Genomic DNA, 19030 nt, shown 5'->3' on the forward strand with positions numbered 1-19030 from the left:
GGCGGCGGCCGTGTGGAACGGTCGCTGCCATTTGTTACAGACAGAGTCCGTAACAGAAGTAGGGGCATCTAGAAGAGACGCCCCTTTTCTAAACTGGGACATCCTGGGGACATCCCAAATGGTGGTATGTAACCCGCCTAAGTCTTTCATTTGTCTTACAGTTTGTCCTCTTCTGCCCCCTCTCCACCGCCACTGTAACCCTACTTCCTATGGATGGGATCAGGTGTGTTTCTAGGGGATGCAGGGGTTCAGACCACACCAGGTAACACCTTGGTGTCTCCTGGTGTGTGTATGCATATTATATCGCCTTTTAATTTTTCTAGTTGATGGAAGATGATATTTCTTTTGTATTTAGAGTTTACTTCTTATACAAGGTCAGGTGGGTAAGATCACCAGGAGAGATCTATCTTAGCTGCCTTCTTAAAAGCATCCAAGGAGGTAATAAGGCGGATCTCTTCCGGGAGACTATTCCACAATTTTGGAGCTGCTGTGGTGAAAGTTCTCTGGGAAGTAGAAACCAATCTACTCCTAACAAGTTCTTCCCAGATATTCTGAGAGTGTGGGGCAGATTATATAGGGAGAGGCATTCCTGCAAGTAACCCGTGCCCAAGCCATGTAGGGCTTTAAAGGTAATAACCAACACCTTGTATTGTGCCCCGAATCTGTGTTAGAGATACAGATGCATCATGGTATATTCAAGTGACCCGAAGCAGCTTTATTTTGGCCTGTCTTTTCAGGTACATAGTGTATATTGCATATAAGTGTGAACACAGGCTGGTGTTTACAGGCTCCAAAGCCCCAGTAACCATAGGTTACTCCAGCTATAAATGCAACAATGACATCCTCTAGTTGAACCAAGTATTCTGCATTAAAGTTCCATGTATAACTAATGTGATTCTAATCTTTAAAACAGGGGTAGGCAACCTGCGGCCCGTGGACCGGATGCGGCCCGGCGAGGCCTTGGGACCGGCCCCAGACCGGTACTGCCACCGATTGCCGCCAGGGCCTTTGGCCTCTCGCACGCAGGGGCAAGGGGGGCAATTGTCTATAGACGCCTCAGAAACATGCATTTATATTAACATTTTTCTTAAAAATCAGCAATTTTTTTGTGTGTCCTCCACTTTTTTAAAAAAAGGGTCCACCATTTGAAAATGTTGTCCTACATTTATTTATTTATTTAATTTTTTTTAAAATTGTTTAATTATTTATTTTTTGGCTTCGGCCCACCAATTGTCTGAGGGACAGCAACCCGGCCCCCGGCTCAAAAAGGTTGCCTACCCCTGCTTTAAAACATGTGGAGGGCATTGGGTTTTAGCCACCAATGTCTGCTACCAGGCCTATACAGGTTATTTTAAAATTTTAAATATTGATGGATTTTAATATGCATTGGTTTTATATGCTCTTTTAACTGAAATTACATGTTATTTATTATTGTTTCCAATCTTGATCCACATGGAGTGGATAAAAAATTAATAGGAACAACAACAATACCCTTAGTGGCTACATTTCCTTTAAAAGGTCTCTGAAGAGAATAATATGATTGCACACCATGTGGCATTTTGCTTTAAGACCATACTAATGTACACTTACCTAGGAACAAATCCCATTGAACAGAACAGGATATACTTCAGGGTAAACATGTTTAGCATTAGGCTGTAAATATTGCTGTTGCTCTTTTGATTTTTTAAAGGCATTGAACAAGGCAGTCCTGCCCATGAGCGAGCATATTTGAACTGTATTCCATCGAAACTGAGCAGTTTCTCACATTGGTTTTATGATTTGATTAATATTTCTGGTGATTCTTTGTCATGTTAAAGGTTATAATGCATCAATCTTATATTCTAGAAAGCTGCTGTCTGGTTCTCTGATATATCAATAAGAATTTGGGATATAATTCATATGCTACATAGCATCAAATAAATCCACAGATGCTCAACATGGGTTTTGGTTTATTTGGTATTTATTAAAATGTGATTGAAGATAAAGTATATAAAGCTACAATCACCTAAATGGCTGTGATAAATTTTTAGTACTAAACGTTGGGAGATGTCATGCCTGAGCACTCCCTGTTACTTTAACTATGTATGTACACTACAGTAATGACTGTGTTGTGTACATTTATTTTCTTCACATCTTTTTAGCTTTCAACTTACTTGATCATAGCAGACTCTAGACTAGTAACAATACAGATAAAACATATATAAAATAGATTAAACGTGAGAAAATCTTCCCCTCCACACATTATCCTTGCTATTAATATTGTTGTTATTTGCCATCAAATCAGCTTTGATGTATGGCAACGCTAAGAATGAGAGATTCAAGATTCAAGTGATCAACTGCCCTGCTCAGGTCTAATTTTAGCCAAAGGACACAAATATGGTACTGATCCCTGGAGCGCTAGTGTGAGCTCTTCTCTCACCTCAGATAGCTTGAAAAACACCAGTGAAGAGTGTTCTCTGCATCCCCTGTGCACACTCTAGCCAGGCAACAGTTGTTTCAGGCTTCATTTGTTTCCAGATTTTCAAAGCAGATGTATTACTCTGATGCAACAAAAATAAGAAAGGGTCCTATGGAACCTTAGAAGACTAACAAATACAGCATGATAATGTCTTCCTTCATCAGCCACAATTGTTGTTAGAAGTCTATCAATAATTTTCATTATAGGCATTGTAAACTAATTCCATGTGGACTACCCAGGTTTTCATGAAATGGACATGCTCAGAATTCAGCTGTATGTCATTAAATCTTCAAGCAGCCTCTGAGCATGCAAATCAGCTCCAAATTGTGTTTTCAGTCCCAAAATCGAACTCACAGCCCTTTCATGCAAACATCTTTGGGGCTCTTTTCACAAGCTTTCTTTATTTCAACAGCCCCAGCTGATACTAAGAAAATTGTGTCTTTTGTTGTTCTTGTTAAATAACTGGAAATTACACACCTCTATCAAATCTCCTAGCAAATGCAGAAACCCAAGAGATTGTACAGTCAACCCTCCATATCCATGGACTCTTTCACCAGATTCAAGGCATGACATTTTTAAAAATCCCAAAACAAACCTTAGGATATGGTTGTTGTTGTTTTGCCATTTTATATAAGGGATACCATTTTACTAGACCATTGTATATAATGGGACTTGACCATCCAAGGATTTTGGTATCCATGGAGGGGTCCAGGAACCAAAACCCAGCAGATACCAAGGGCCCACTGTAGTATCCACAGTCCTGAGTTGGGACTTTGGAGATCCAAGTTCCATTCACCACTGAATTATGAAACTTGCTAGATGATTTGGGCCCCACAGGGCTGTCGTGCTGCTAAATTAGGGAGGAGGATGGTCATGTATACCAAGATGGGCAACTGTGGTAGACAAGGAGGGCACATTAGCCTCTAGGAGACCTTGGAGGGTTGTACCTGCTTCCACCAAATAATATCAAATTTCTGCCCCCAGACTCATTTTATGGAACATGGAGGCATGTTTTGTGGCCTTTCTGGGCCCCTAGGGGGCATTTAGAACATTTTGAGGCAAACAAAAAGTTGTTTTTTTTTTTAAGTTTCATTTTGACCTGTGTGGGTCCAGGTAACATCAAACATGTGAAAATGCCTTCTTCACCCCCTAAAGATTTTGGTAATCTTGAAGCAAAATGGTTGAGTTTTTGGGGGGACTGGGGGGGTCACAAAAACAGCTCTGGGGACCACATGACCCATAGGCCACACACTGTCCACCATGATGTACACCCACTGGAGCTCATTGCAAAAAAAAACCATGGAAAACAAATGCAGCAATTAAATAAATATACGCTGTTGATGAATGCTACTCAGAGTGGTGATCCATGGACTACTGCCAGTCCCCAAACCATCTGCTGCAAGCCTCTGGAAAGCTTCCAGGAAAAGGAAACAGTTATAGATGATGGGCACAAAGATCTCTGGCACACAAGAGGAGGGGGACCTGTTAGTCCCCCACATCAGATAGCTTAAGAAATACAGTGATTATACTGTAGATTACATTGTATGAGAAGAATTGTAGATGACACAGTCATTTACAATCACTGGTTGTAACTCCAGTCTGTGGGTCCTGGTATGATTTCTGCCTATTCTCTAGCACAGAATTTATCAACATAAGATTCTGAGTCATGAAACCTATACAGTTCCAGTGCCAGGCCTTAATTTGGTTCATCCTGCATTATTAAAACTTTTTAGCAAAAGTCAGAAATAAAACCTGTGCTGTGTATTTGCTGAATTGCTATCTTTGATAGCCATACTATCTATATATATATTAATTTATCTGATTTTAGAAACTTTCGTTTCAGTATCACATTCACTCTTCAGGATGCTATACCAGTTTTACATTACTATACTATTTCAAAATGGTGCTCTGCGATCCTTTTGCAGCTACAGTATCACTGAGAGAATGTTTTAGGGAAGCTTGTTCAATCAGAACAATTTACCTGCCTAAACTCATCCCTCAATAGGGATTTTCATTTGAATACACCGTTATGTGTCATTTGACTAGCCAGTTAACCAAGGAACGGAGGGAAACTATATTTCTGGCATTTAAAAGTTAAGATGTAGAGCACCCAATAACAGACTACACTTTTAGAATTAGCACACTGTAAATTATTTTCAGCATAAGATGCTACTGCCCTCTTGAGGCTTGCAAAAACTGGCAAGACATTAAGTCTGCAACTATGTATGAACTATCTGGGAGCAGGTTGCACTGAAATAGGGGTAAAGATAAATGTTAAAGATAATAGTTGGAATCCTATTGGGAATTTACATCTTCATAAGTAGATTTAAGATTTAAGTCTGCAAAAATTAGAATTAGGCAGTTCCAGTAAAGGGCTGCTGTTACATTACAGCAGCAAAGGGCTGATGTCACTATGTATGGGAGCCAGCAAAATGACTGATATGCATTGGAACGGATGCACAACATGACCAATGCACAACAATCCCATTGTGCATCAGTGCTATTGGCCATCAGGACACTGGCTAGGAAACACCAATTATGTCCTGTTATGCATCTTCCCAATTCACGATCAGAGTTTCTTAGTACCTCTGCTACATAGCTAAGTATATGTAATGTTACATAATGTACACTGTGATCAAGGATTTGGGTATTTAAGTGTTACCTCCTTTAAAGGAAGTGTTAGTCTCTTTTTGCAAAAGCAATGAGTCCATCATAGTAATATATTTATGAAAGCATGAGTTTTCCTCACTTCATTGAATCTATGAAGTGTGATCCCAAATTTTAAATTACATAATACTCATTGCCGTGGGTAGGATTGTAGGCAGTGATGGCGAAGAGAAAATTAAATAGAAAATTACTGATAATGACAATTACGTCATTAGCAGTGCCTGTTAGCAAAACATTGCTGATTATAGACATTTTTGAATTGCATGTCCCAGCAACCTTAGCTAGAATTGTTAGAAAATGTATGTTTGCATTCTCCTTTCCCTCCTTAGACAGGGCTTTCCCTCTATCTATCTCATTCTACCTATACATGTGACTCCTGTCACTCAATCTTGGAGGCTGTTTAACAGACTTTCTCTCAAGATTCTAAACAGTCTCCTCTCAGTCTAAGATCGAGTAACAGTCTCCTCTGAGTGAGGTTAACAGTCTCTTCCTGCTATAGTAACACCAGTTAGGATCCAAGGGTACTAAAAGAACTGGCAAATGTAATATCAGAGCCATTGGCAATCATATTTGAAAACTCCTGGAAAACAGGAGAAATCCCAGCAGACTGGAGGAGGGCAAATGTTGTTCCCATCTTCAAAAAGGGAAAAAAAGAGGATCCCAACAATTATCAGCCAGTTAGTCTGACATCAATACCAGGAAAGATTCTGGAGCAGATAATTAAACAGAGAGTCTGTGAACACCTAGAAGGCAATGCCATAATCACAAAAAGTCAACATGGGTTTCAGAGAAACAAGTCATGCCAGACAAATCTGATCTCTTTCTTTGATAAAATTACCAGCTTGGTAGTTGAAGGGAATGCTGTGGATATAGTATATCTTGATTTCAGTAAGGCCTTTGACAAGGTTTCCCATGACATACTTGCAAACAAGCTTGTAAAATGTGGGCTAGACAAAGTAACTGTTAAATGGATCTGTAATTGGTTGACCGGCCAAACCCAAAGGGTGCTCAACAATGGCTCTTTTTCAGCCTGGAGAGAAGTGACGAGTGGGGTCCCACAGGTCTCTGTCCTGGGCCCAGTGTTATTCAATATTTTTATCAATAACTTGGATGACAGAATTGGTAGCATACTTATCAAATTTGAAGATGACACCAAATTAGGAGGAATAGCTAATACCCCAGAGGACAGGATCAACAATCAAAATGATCTGAATAGACTAGAAAGCTGGGCCAAAGCTAACAAAATGAAATTCAACACAGAGAAATGTAAGGTACTACACTTAGGGCAGAAAAATGAAATGCACAGATATAGGATGGGGGACACCTGGCTGAATGAAACAACATGTGAAAAGGATCTGGGAGTCCAAGTAGACCACAAGTTGAAGATGAGTCAACAGTGCGATGCGGCAGCTAAAAAGGCCAATGCGATTTTAGGCTGCATCAATAGAAGTACAGTGTCTAGATCAAGAGAAGTAATAGTGCCACTGTATTCTGCTCTGGTCAGGCCCCACCTGGAATATTGTGTCCAGTTCTGGGCACCACAATTCAAAAAGGACAGTGAGAAACTGAAGCGTGTCCAGAGGAGGGCGACTAAAATGGTGAAAGGTCTGGAAACCTTGCCCTATGAGGAACGACTCAGGGAGCTGGGGATGTTTAGCCTGGAGAAGAGAAGGTTAAGAGGTGATATGATAGCTCTGTTTAAATATTTGAAGGGATGTCATATGGAGGAGGGGGCAAGCTTGTTTTCTGCTGCTCCAGAGAACAGGACCCAGAACAATGGATGCAAGCTACAGGAAAAGAGATTCCACCTCAACATTAGGAAGAACTAACGTTGGGCTGTTTGACAGTGGAACAAACTCCCTCGGAGTGTAGTGGAGTCTCCTTCCTTGGAGGTCTTTAAGCAGAGGCTAGATGGCCATCTGCTGGGGATGCTTTGATTTGGATTTCCTGCATGGCAGGGGATTGGACTGGATGGCCCTTGCGGTCTCTTCCAACTCTATGATTCTATGATTCTAGGATTTAGTTTGTTATAATTTTATTAAAGTTATTATTTGTTTTTTGGAGTAAGCCTTTATTCTCTAGGAAGACAGTTTTAAAATAATAGTCTGACCCCCACTTTTGCTGTTCTGCTGGTGAAAGCTGAACTCTAACAAGTTTAACTTTCATACCTGTATATTTTTGTTTCCCTTTAAAAGGGTTAACACCCTGGAAAACTAAAATTGCACTCCACATGAATATCAAGTGCTGGGAGCTACAGTCAAACAACAACTGGAAGGCTGTATAATTCTCCTGCTGAAATACAACTAGAGGGCTGCACAAGAGTAACAATTAATATCTGTGATTGCAAATAAGTATAAGGATGAGAAATGTTTCTCCAGATGTTGTTGAACTACAGTTCCCAGCAGCCCTAGCTTATATAGCCAATGATAGGGAATGCTGGGAGTTACATTCCAAGAACATCCTAGGTCTAATATTTTTTGCGATAAATAGAGCAAATACACTTAATCAATGGAACTTACACAAATTTTGATTTACCAAGTTTCCACTTATTCAATAATTGGTCTACTCTGGTTTTAGACCATTAGGACCTCCTTACTCCATCCATTTAGCAAAGGATGTCACAGCCACCTTCTTCAGGTATGACATAGACTTAAAGTATTTTTTCTAATTGTTTTTACTATGCATTCCTGCACTCTCAAAGCAGCTTATATAAAGTGAAGACAGTTCCTGTCTGAAGGTTTACAGTCCAAGACACAACACAGGGGGGGAAAAGGAAATGGAAAGCAAGTAACATCTGGAATCATTTTCAAAAGTTCCATATTAGTTATTAATGGCCACATGCATTGGGAACAGTTCACAGAGGAGATGAGTTTTAAAAAGAGCTGGTCTTTTCTGATGTGATGGACCTACTTCCTATCACTGTAGCTGCTTCTATAGGTGGAATGGTTGGCTAGTTACAGCTGAAGGAGGGAAAAGTCCAACAAAGCTAGTCTCTCAGCAAGGCCAATGCAATGAAGCTGCTTTCCTCCTTCCCCTCTCTGTTGCCTCTCTTCAAAATATTTAGTTTGTTCAATACACTATTCAGTTTCATTCAAACCTTCTGTCACTCTGATCACATTGATCTGTATGAAAATAGATAGGGAATAGAAAATAATTTTCTACTATCAGCTATTTCACTTTAAGAACAGGGGTCGTGTTATACAGATTATACATCATAGAGCTTGGATATTAATTTTTTTGGACTACAGGAGTCATGCTAGGTGAGGGATTCCAAAGTCATAGTTTTAAAAAACTAACTTGTCCAAGCTGAGGCCCTTTCACACTATACAATTATAGCACTAATATTTTACTTTCAATGGAATGGTTCCTGAATATGGAATCCTGGGATTTGAATATCTTTCTCCATTGACTAAATGGATAAGTCATTATCAAAATTATGTATTGTGAGAAGAAACAACTGTAAGAATGCAACCATCAGTTTTGTACTTAAAACTTTATTATTAAAAGGTGAATTTGCTTGTTTTTAAGGAAATAAATCTGAAACTGAGTATTACCAGATTTATTACAATTACAGTATGTATTGTTTAATACTGTTTCAGCTGGAATCGCAAACTGCATAATTTATAACAAAACAGAAACCAAACAAAACACAAAAACCACACAATGTCATAATAGTATATGGCTATAATAAAAAAGTATTCCTTACTTGTGGAAACAGGCAGCAATATGCTTTTGTTTATGGTACTGTACTGTGTGTGTTTCCCCATGCCTATACTCTGCTGACAGGTACAAGATATCAATTTGCATCTGTTCTGAGAGCAGTCACATTTAATAGTGTTTCAACTAACTGTATCACTTACAGGCTTCGCCAGAGATTATCAAGAGAACTGTCAAAATGTAAGTTTTGAATAACAAACAGCAATTCTTCTTCTATTTTGGCTTGTTCAGCTTCTTGAGTTAGGAAGGATACAAAGAATTTTCAATCCAAACACACTAAAGAACAACAACAAAAAAGAACTCTTATTAAACTATCAATGTATAGCTGATTATAGAAAATAAATAATTTCAGATTTCAAAAAAAAAAACCCCGATATATATCTTTTATGGTAATTTTTCTTTGTTCTTTTTCTAGCCCAAATGAATAAACATGAAAAATAACATAACGAAAATCATGGTAGCGCAGTGCTGGCAATGGATTTTTAAAAAATACTATGTTTGCAATGTCTTTGCAGTGCAAGCCAAAATAATATTGTCCACCATTAGAATATAAAAGACAGTACAAAATTATAATTAATGGACTAAGACAAATTACAATATAATCTTTGAAACCAAAAAGACTATTCTCTGATTAAATCCCAATCCAATTTCTTTTCAAAACTGTTGTTTGTACTCAGGCCTTTTATAATAAATGGGCTCTCTTGGAAATTACATTACTTTACGATGTAGCTAGGCAGCTTGCGCACATCAGAGCATCCATTTTGCAATTATATAAAATGTATAATAAAGCTGAAATGTTAATTCAGCTAGTCAGTATCTCCTAAGACTCCACACGTTCATTTAGGCAGCACTTGATACAGCAAGTTTCTTCAAATGGTCCATGAAGACTTGCAGACTGACATCATCTGTAAGAATGGGTGCTCCAGATTCCTACAGGAGAAGAGAAAAGTTTTAAAGAAATGACACCACATTCATTGATAACGAAGACCTAGAATATTTCATGTAAACATGAACTGTAAAAGCCAAAGTCAAAGATTAATATCATATTAAAGTTTAAAGTTTATTGATTAGTCAATTGACCATATCAAACATACCATATAGCATAATTCCCTTGATCTAATAACTGACAGCTGGATTAACCCAAAGTCTACTGTAGCGTCAGCGCTGTTACTACTGCAGTCACTCAGATGCTGGACATAGGGATTACCTGTTTTAGTCCAGCTTTGGCTCGAATACGGTATACTGTTTTTGACGAATTAGATCCTTGTTCTATTTACAAGTATTGTACTGATTAAGCAGCAGCAGTTCTCCATGAGAGATGCAGTGTTGCTGTGTATTAGACTGGAAACCCAGTGTTCCTCTAATGACTGGATATGATTAGCCAGAACATTATGTATGGTCCCCTTGCCTTCTACTTATAGTCTGATACATTGCAAATTGTGCCCCACAGATTAAAAGAGATTAAAAGTGTGAGAAAAGGGAAAGTCAGGGTTTCATTAACCATACTGAAACTTACCTGTCCCCAGGCATACATATTATTATGTGTCTGAGAGGGATTAACTTTAGATAGCAGAAAACGAGCCTTTGAAAAAAGAAAAATGAAAGTTATTCTTCTGAATAATTATTAAAGTTACCATGTACACCTCAGCATGAAAATTTTCTGACTTCTTATGACAAGAATGATTATCTGTGACCTACTCTTTGCATACTGCCCTAAAGCAGTTTAAGAAGCCTACAGACAGTGACTACCAAATTATATACATATATTTTAATGTTTTAGCCTACATTTAGATTGAAAATATTTTAAACTGCTAAGTAATCACTATCAAGGGAGAAATACTCGGGATAAATACTCATATAACTGAGACCTTTCAGTTATTTCTTATCGGCATGAAATCAACCCTTTTTGCAAAGCAGAATCACAGAATATACAGTTGTCCCTCCATATTCACTAGGGTTAGGGGAACAAGACCCCCATGAATATGGAAAAACCGTAAATAACAAAAACACTATTTTTACCTGAGAGGACACCTCTCTAGGAATCTCTAGGTCATCCAGTGCAACTCTGTGGTCAATGTCCAACAGACACTGACCATAGAATGGCACTGGAGTAGCTACAAATGGTCTTTCAGTGCAACTTTTAGTTAAAGTTGACCACAGAATTGCACTAGAGGACCTAGACAGTCCTAAAGAGAACATATTAATGAAATCCGTGAATAATCAAATCCGCAAATATCAAAGCCGCAAATATGGAGGGATGACTGTATATACCACATATTGCTTGATCTTCCAATTCACATTTCATTTCAGGAGTGAATTCCCCACACCAGCTCTACCCCTATGAAACTAATATGTGATGAACATCTTGGATAAAATCCATGAAACTGGAATATTATCCTCCAGTTTTTCAGTTTTCCTCATAAACTACAATATCTCCCCAAAGAGATAGCAAAACACGGAGAGAAGCCTTCAGTGTCCAAAGGCACATAATAGAAAGTAATACAATTATAGCAAATTGGGAACATAGTTAATTAGATACTTAACTAGATATTTAACTATGGGGTGAAACAGACTGCCCAAAAATGGCAATTGGGGCTGCCGTGGAGCCATGTGCCATGACGCCATGGCAACCACGTGCCACAGCCCCAATCCACCACAGAGCCAGCCCAAACAGTAGCAGAAAAGATCAGCAACTATTTGGGCCAGCGAAAAGCCAGTTTTTCCGGCCCCACTGCAGCCCAAACTGGCTTTCCAGCACTCCAGCAGCACTCCTGGAGCATTGTGAAGCTGGCATGTCTGGTCAGCAAGGGTGGCTTCCAGGCGGTTTGGAGGCATGCAGCATGCATCCCCAAGCCGCCCTGAAGCTGGATTTACCAGGCCGTCTGTTTCGGCCCTCAGTTTCTTTAAGCACCCAAGAACAAGATCAGTATATATTATTATCTATAAATGTGTACATATGTTTTTATGACTGACCAATATGCCCCCAAGTAACCATGTTACTACGCTATATCTCTAAGCTCAGCTGAATGCTAAATGAAAGTCAGATGGCTAATGATCTGGTAACTGGGAGGCTCTAGTGCAGGGATGTGCAACTGTGGGAGGCTAGGGAGGCGCATTAGGCCCCCAGGAGAGCTTGGAGAGCTGAGCCTTCCACAGTGCACTCCTGTCACAGAAAGGGGGGCATTTTGGCCATATAAGGCCTCCTGGCCATTTTAGGCCAAGGAGAGATCTTTTTTTAAAAAAAAAGAAGTGACTTGAAGTCACTCCCTTTTTAATCCCAGTTTCTTTTTTTTAGAAGGGCCTCTCGGTTTAGAAGCAACAACTGCAACAAAAATTGTTTTTAAACAGTTGAAAACATTTTTTTTTGGGGGGGGGGTGACCAGGGGGGCATCAGGAGAGCCATAAAACAGCCCATAGGCTGCATTTTATTCACCCCTGCTCTAGTAAAACCATGTGTACATATTGGCAATAGAATTGCTGGTGGCCTGTCAGAATCGTTTCAGCCAAAGAACCGTTTAGAGACATACATAAAGCAGCAAAACCTCTATCCACAACTTAGTACTAAAGCATATGTTCCATACCATCAAAGTATCAGTAAGCTAAATGCTTAATCATAATTTACATGAAATAAAAATGTATAGAGGCAAGACCAGTTTTGATGTAGCCTATCTTGATTTAGTAGCAAGACTCTATAAATTAAACTAGCATTAATTTACCTGACTACCACCATGCTCTGTATCAATGTACCGTGGCATTGGAAATCTGGAATGAAGAATTTCCTGTGCATCATCTGATGGAGCTTGGAGCAAATGACGGAAGTTTTCATATTCGGGCATGTCCTGGTAGCCTGACTTCCGCCATTGTGCTATGGTCTTTAGAATAATAATTTAAGAGCAAATTTTTATATCTCCAAAAATAAGCTGTACATAACTCAAAATGTCAGAAGTAAAAAATAAGTATCAGGCAATAGACCAGTTAATTAATGTTTTACAAGTAATGATCATTTACTGAAATAGAATAATCAATAATGATATTTCATTACGTTCTGAATAACAATCACACAATTTTCCAAATTTTTCAAGCAACAGCTCTATTAGTCTCTGTGTTCATATGCCTAGCTTCCATTAAATGTGATGCATAGTCTCAATGTATTTAAAAGAACTATGCCATAATAATCAGACATACAAGTACTTACTTACTTATAGTTGTTTTATGTCTTCAAGCTGTTTTCAGTTTATGGCAACCCTAACAAGAACCTAACACAGGGTTTTCTTGCCAAGATTTGTTCAGAGAGGTTTATCATTCCCTTCCTTTGAGGCCAAGAGAGTGCAACATGCACAAGATCACCCAGTGGGTTTCCATGGTTGAGCAGAGATTCAAATCCTAGTCTCCCAAAGTCCTAGTTCAACACTCAAACCACTATACCACAGAGGCTCTCCTGTTACTTACTATCATATACATTATCCACATAGGCTAAAACTTTTCAAGAATATGCATTCTATGACTACAACAGGTATAAAGCAGGTATTAGCTATCAAAGCTTAAAAGTATTTATGCAGATAAATTATGTTATAGATTATTCATGTACAGAAGTGGGTACCTACAGTCCTACATTTAATGTCATGTGGCCTTTGTCTACAAAAGCCTTTAAGCAAGAGACCAGTGGCAAGAAAGTGGCAAGAAAGAAAGAAAGAAAGAAAGAAAGAAAGAAGCAGCAAGAAAGAAGGAGACGGGATTGGTATGGATGGTACTGAAAGAGAAAGACACACAGAGAGGTGCGGCCTTCACAACTGCCAATATACAGATCCACACAGAATATCTGCTTGAAGGGGAGACAGCTCATCCCTGAGGTAAAACAAGAGCCCTGAGTAGTCTCCAAGATGAGCACACTAAAGTATATCCTGAAGAACTTTGGCAAGGAGCTTCATGCATTTAGCAAGTCTGCTGAGCTCTTCTTTAACAGAAGCAACCAAACATGATATCCTTCTGAAAATTAACACTGCATTGGAAATAACCCCTAATAGTCCTATTTGCAGGTGTGAAGGGGGGGTGTCAGTTATTTATTCTTAGTAAATATATCCAAAGAGAAGCATATGGAAAGAAGAGTGATTTGATCTTACCTCTCCATGATAAATAAGGATCTGGAAAAAGGTGTCCATGAGGAGAATGCGATCAGGCAAAATACTGCTGCTGTCTAAAAGAACAGGCTAACAAAAAGGAAGGCAAGTGTCAAATATTCATGCAGAATAATAAAATTATTTTTAAAGATTAACTCATGTGAGGTACATTTAAGAATTACACAACCTTTAGAAGTGATTATAATTGAAATTTGCCTATAATGCAGCTAAAATCTGAACCTTATAAACAGACTTCTCAAGGTGAGTGACACAGCTCCCTCTGGTGACAGCCAACTTCCTTCCACTTTTGAAGCTGCAACGGTAGGCAAGACTGTTTGAACAGTCATGGTGTTTCACCTCCCAGCCACCTCCTTATTTCCAACATCAGCAGTTGCCTGAGGACTGCTAGAAAGTTGTATGGCAAGGGCACCTGACAAGCTTTTTCCACACAGGAATCTGTGAGCATGGGAAGTCAGTGCCTAAAGGTTACTCTTGCCACTTCAGGCAGTGGTACCCAGCAGCTGAGAAGACTCGGGGAAACTTCACACCCCTCATATTTTTCCAAAAGATACATTTTAACTTTTTTCAGTGAAAAAACGCAGAAAAATTGAAGATCATAAAGAAAACAATGAGTAAGTGTCACCACCATCACCACCACCCCCTAGAATATATAAATTACTTTTAAGACAAGATTTTACTCCTTCAAAATGCCAGGAAACATATAGTATGAAGATTAATATGTGAGAGAGTCAATAGAATTATACAAGGGTAATTTCTATGGCTACTGTAGACATATACAGTACACAAGATGTATTCTCCAAGATGCATTTCTGCACCTAAAAGATACTACCATCTTCATGAAAGGCAAGGGGCTTCACAGCTTGTGATAATACACTTTTGACGAATTGAATTTTAAATGTCAAATTAAAGTTTCTAGGTAAATGTACCACACATATTTTACTATTATAGATTCTATATGCAGTAATCCAACCATTGTCCAACTTCTTTCACTGCATATACCTGCACACCCACACAACAGCTACTATCCAAAGGGTTACAACTCATACATCATTCTGCAACTGAAGTGATCAGCAGTATTTCTGATTCTCGTTTTTTACAGCTCCTCCTTTGTTCACATGCTGTTAAAGCTCCAGTCACACATAAAATGCAGATGAACCAAAAAAGCAAAGCAAAGCAAAGCTTGGAGCTATAATCAACTGCACTAAAGTTCCCATAATGGATATTGCTTCAAGGTGAAAAACAGTGAAATAAGAGAAGCAAGCTAAAAGTACACCTCTGGGGATTTTAAGGGCTATAGGCACTCTCCCATTTCCAATTACAGCATTATCACCACAATAATCAAAGAAGCTGCTAGTCTGTGGCTCTGAGAACAAGTGCTCAAGAAGATATGCCAATAGGTTAGTCCTTAAGATTGTGGTCACATGTGATTGTTTTTGTCCAAATAATACAATTTAGCTGGTTTATTACAAAGTTTGGGGGTTCTGTTTTTGTTTCCTCCTACTTCTGAGAGAGAAAAAACTAAAATATAAATAGCAAAGATACAAAAACTAAAACTATTACCAGGTGAAGCAGCTTGTAGCTTTCTCTTTAGCACAGGGTATATTTCCAGTATTGCTTATACAAACTAAATTAATTTTCATAAATATATCAAATAGCATTATTTTGTATACTAAATTATAAATGAAGCATTTTGAGTTGTTAAAGCAGGAAAATAAGTGTAGGTTTGATATGAAAACAAGTATTGCATTTATTGAGTGATTCCCCTTTCCTGGAAAAAGACAGCAGAATGTTGTTTTTTATGGCATTTCTGGATTTATAAATTTTTATCTTTGAGAAAAGGTGCCAAAAGCACATTCTCTGGCCCCTACTTTTCTTATAGAATCATAGAGTTGGAAGAGACCGCAAGGGCCATCCAGTCCAACCCCCCTGCCATGCAGGAACTCTCAATCAATCTTTGGAAGAGACAAGACAGGTAGAAGTGTTGGACATAAGCATCCTTCATGCATGCTTCCCACCTGCACAGGATTTCTCAGGGGAAATAACAGTTGGAAAAGCAAAGGATGCTGAAATTTGCAGGCACACAATGTTTTCCAGAATGACCTTCCAGAAGCTGGTGCTTTCCTCTCTGCTCTACCTGCCAGTCTAAAACCAGCCCAAAAAAAAAAGCAGAATCCTGCTTATAAACCTGCATTCTCACACTGAATTAGGCAAGATGCTCAAAAGAGCAAATTATATTGAAATATAATCTAAATTAGAATTACAAATTGAAGAGCAGATGGTGTTATTCCCTTCCTTTCCAGAGGAGCACGGGCCCTTGTGATATGGAATTGTAGTGGGACAGGAATAACCTCCAATTGTCATGAGGGATCTTGATTTCACAGGCCAGCTTGAAGGTTTTGAATTCAAAACATGAGCATCCTCTGGAATCAACATATCACCTACAGTAGTCTACCTTTCAGTGGGTGATGCTATGCTTTCAGCCTTTTCATTATGTTTAAAAGTGTTTAAAACAATTTTAACTTTGTGGTTTTAATCACATCATTTTTTTTTACTTTGTTTTAATTTGTTCTACATTGGCATGGGTCCCATGCTGGGAGAAAGGCATGGTTAAAATAAAACAAAACAAGATTTGGGTTAGTATCTGGTGGGGGTAAGATTCAGCTCATATAAGATTATTTTTAGCTCATATTTTTCCAGATTTGCTTATTTGTTTGGCATATATTTCCAAGTGAATTGAGTCCTTATACACAATTTAAACCAGGGCTTGACAACTTCAAAAGATTCAGGGACCAAACTTCCCACTTTTCCCAGAAGACCTATTAAAAGCTGAGACTTTGCCAACACTAAAAAGTGTCAAAAAACAAAATTGAAAATGACCAGAAGCCATTCCACGAAGGGGAGGGAACTATTGATCAAAACAAGGTTCACAGGGCTTACACCCTTTGTTTTACATGAGAATCACACTTCTTGATAGTCCTTTTATATTTAAAAAATGAGTGGCAGTTCTTTTGTGGCCACAAAAAAATGGGTGGTCTGGTTTGTTGCCCACCTCAATGCAAAACAAATGAAACAGGAATAAGCAAAACAGTCTCCATTGTTTCTTCTTACTGATTCCACACTGCCATACCTCCGGGGGTCCATTGAAAGAATAGGCATAGAGGATTGGCTGAACCATTATAAGTGACTGAGTCAAATCCTGGCGCATGAAATGATGGCGATAATAGGAACTTTCATCAGGACTGTTGTTGAAAACTTGCAAGAAAGGAGATCTTCTTAAATGGAACATAAACTGCAAAACAGATAAGTCCAATAACAATGATGAAGATACATAATACTTTCCAGAAAATGATAATACAAATCATTCAAGCATATCAGTATGCACTACGATTTTCTATGCAATATTTTTCTTTTCTGGAACCCCTTTGTGACTGAAAATTATGCACTTCCCTTTGGTGCCACTGCTAGCCAAATTCAGATTGGACCATGTACAGTTTAATACAGAAATCTCAGTCTCAAAGTACAAGAAGTTTTATAACCAAGAAGCAGCCCCTTAAATATACGTAGTTCCATATCAATGGCTCAGTGAAATAAAGCCAGTTGCCAATACATTTTACTGCTATTTAATCTGAAAGGAGATGCAAGACAAACATTCCAAAAGAGATATATTCCATATTCCCAGATTATTTTCCAACCTAACTCTTAACTGGACTTACTTTTGTTCATGCTGTTTTTGTGTGCCCTCAAGTCATTTCTGACTTATGGCAACCCTAAGGCAAACTTATCATTAGTGTTTTTTGGGCTGAGAGTGTGGTACTTGCCCAAGGTCATTCAGTGGATTTTCATGGCGGAGCAGGAAATCGAACCCTCATGCCCAGAGTTGTAGTCCAACGCTCAAACCCACTACACAATGCTGGCTATCATTTTTGTGCATAGATGCAGCCAAATGCCAAAAAGAGAAAGGGTTTTTCCAATGGACATTTGTACACCAAGAACTGAGTTGGATCCAGAGAGATTCACTGCCTCCTCCTCCCCGTGGCAGTTCAACTAGATCTGCTCTGTTTTCCAGAATACCCTTCCTCTCACAGCACTACAGCATAATCCATTCAGTAAACATATATTACAGCATTTTGGTGTGTCATATTTGTGGAGGAGACTGCTATGGTGAGGAGAAATCCATTTCCACTACTTCCTTTAAACACACTTAAAAACACACCCAAGCTTTAGACAGTAACTAATAACATTTATAGTAGAAATTCCACTCTCAATCTGTCCTGAAAAAATATCACTAAGGTAACTATGGGATGGAACAGACAGCCCTTAGAAGATGCCTTCAGGGCATCATCAGAACACAGCATTTACATGATGCATGGAAGCTGGGCGGCTGCCCAGACATGGCCAGCTTCAAGATGCTCTGGCAGTGTGGCATTCAGACACCACACACCACCAGAGTGTCTTGAAGCCACCATGGGGTTGTGGCACAGCCGCTAAAGGAGGCTTTTCTACAGTCCAAAAAGGAACAGATCTTTGTAGTTCTTTTTGGGCCAGGTTCAAGACAGATTGGGGCCACAGCGTGTGGATGCCACAGCCCCAATCCATCTTCGGAAGGAGCAGCTTCAAGCCGCCCCATCCTCCCCATCTGTTTCCCCTCTATGTAAGGTTTTGTTAAACCTGGATTCATATGCTTCAACTGGGTAGTTGGTTTAATCTATCAAAAGCTTCCCAAACTTTATTTTCTTTGTTTGTTCAATTTGTAATTGCCCTAGGATTACAAAAATCAAGTCATCAAATGACAAAAGAAAATTAATAAGATGATGTGGTAACAAGAAAACATTCAAAACAGCTTTGGGAATCACACAGCCTTCCCAGTGCTGCACTACAATCCCCAGCAGTCCAGCCAGCATAGCCAATGCTCAGGAATGCTGGGAGTTGCAGTCCAATGTCTTTTGGAGGGCTGCATGATTCTCACCCCTACTTTAAAATTATCACATTGCTCTAGATTTGCAGTAAATTCAGTTTCTTTTACAAGAACACAATGAAAGACGGGAAACCA

General features: G+C 38.9%; 2 protein-coding genes across 4 annotated transcripts in view; one reads left to right on the forward strand and one right to left on the reverse strand.

Moving 5' to 3' along the window:
• The window catches only part of PROSER1 (proline and serine rich 1), a 321400-nt gene that overhangs the window by 244746 nt on the left and 57624 nt on the right, over positions 1-19030 (forward strand). The gene's annotated exons all lie outside the window — the stretch shown is intronic.
• The window catches only part of SEC23A (SEC23 homolog A, COPII coat complex component), a 33287-nt gene continuing 22856 nt past the window's right edge, over positions 8600-19030 (reverse strand). For both annotated transcript variants that reach the window (XM_042448282.1, XM_042448290.1), the window contains 5 exons: positions 17108-17269; positions 13963-14049; positions 12559-12714; positions 10359-10424; positions 8600-9772 (listed from right to left, as the gene is read on the reverse strand). In XM_042448282.1, coding sequence (XP_042304216.1) covers positions 9683-9772; positions 10359-10424; positions 12559-12714; positions 13963-14049; positions 17108-17269 — 561 coding nt within the window. In that variant the 3' untranslated portion in view covers positions 8600-9682. The remainder of the gene's footprint in view (positions 9773-10358; positions 10425-12558; positions 12715-13962; positions 14050-17107; positions 17270-19030) is intronic.

Source organism: Sceloporus undulatus, chromosome 1 (assembly GCF_019175285.1).
Source record: "Sceloporus undulatus isolate JIND9_A2432 ecotype Alabama chromosome 1, SceUnd_v1.1, whole genome shotgun sequence".
NCBI lineage: Eukaryota > Metazoa > Chordata > Lepidosauria > Squamata > Phrynosomatidae > Sceloporus > Sceloporus undulatus.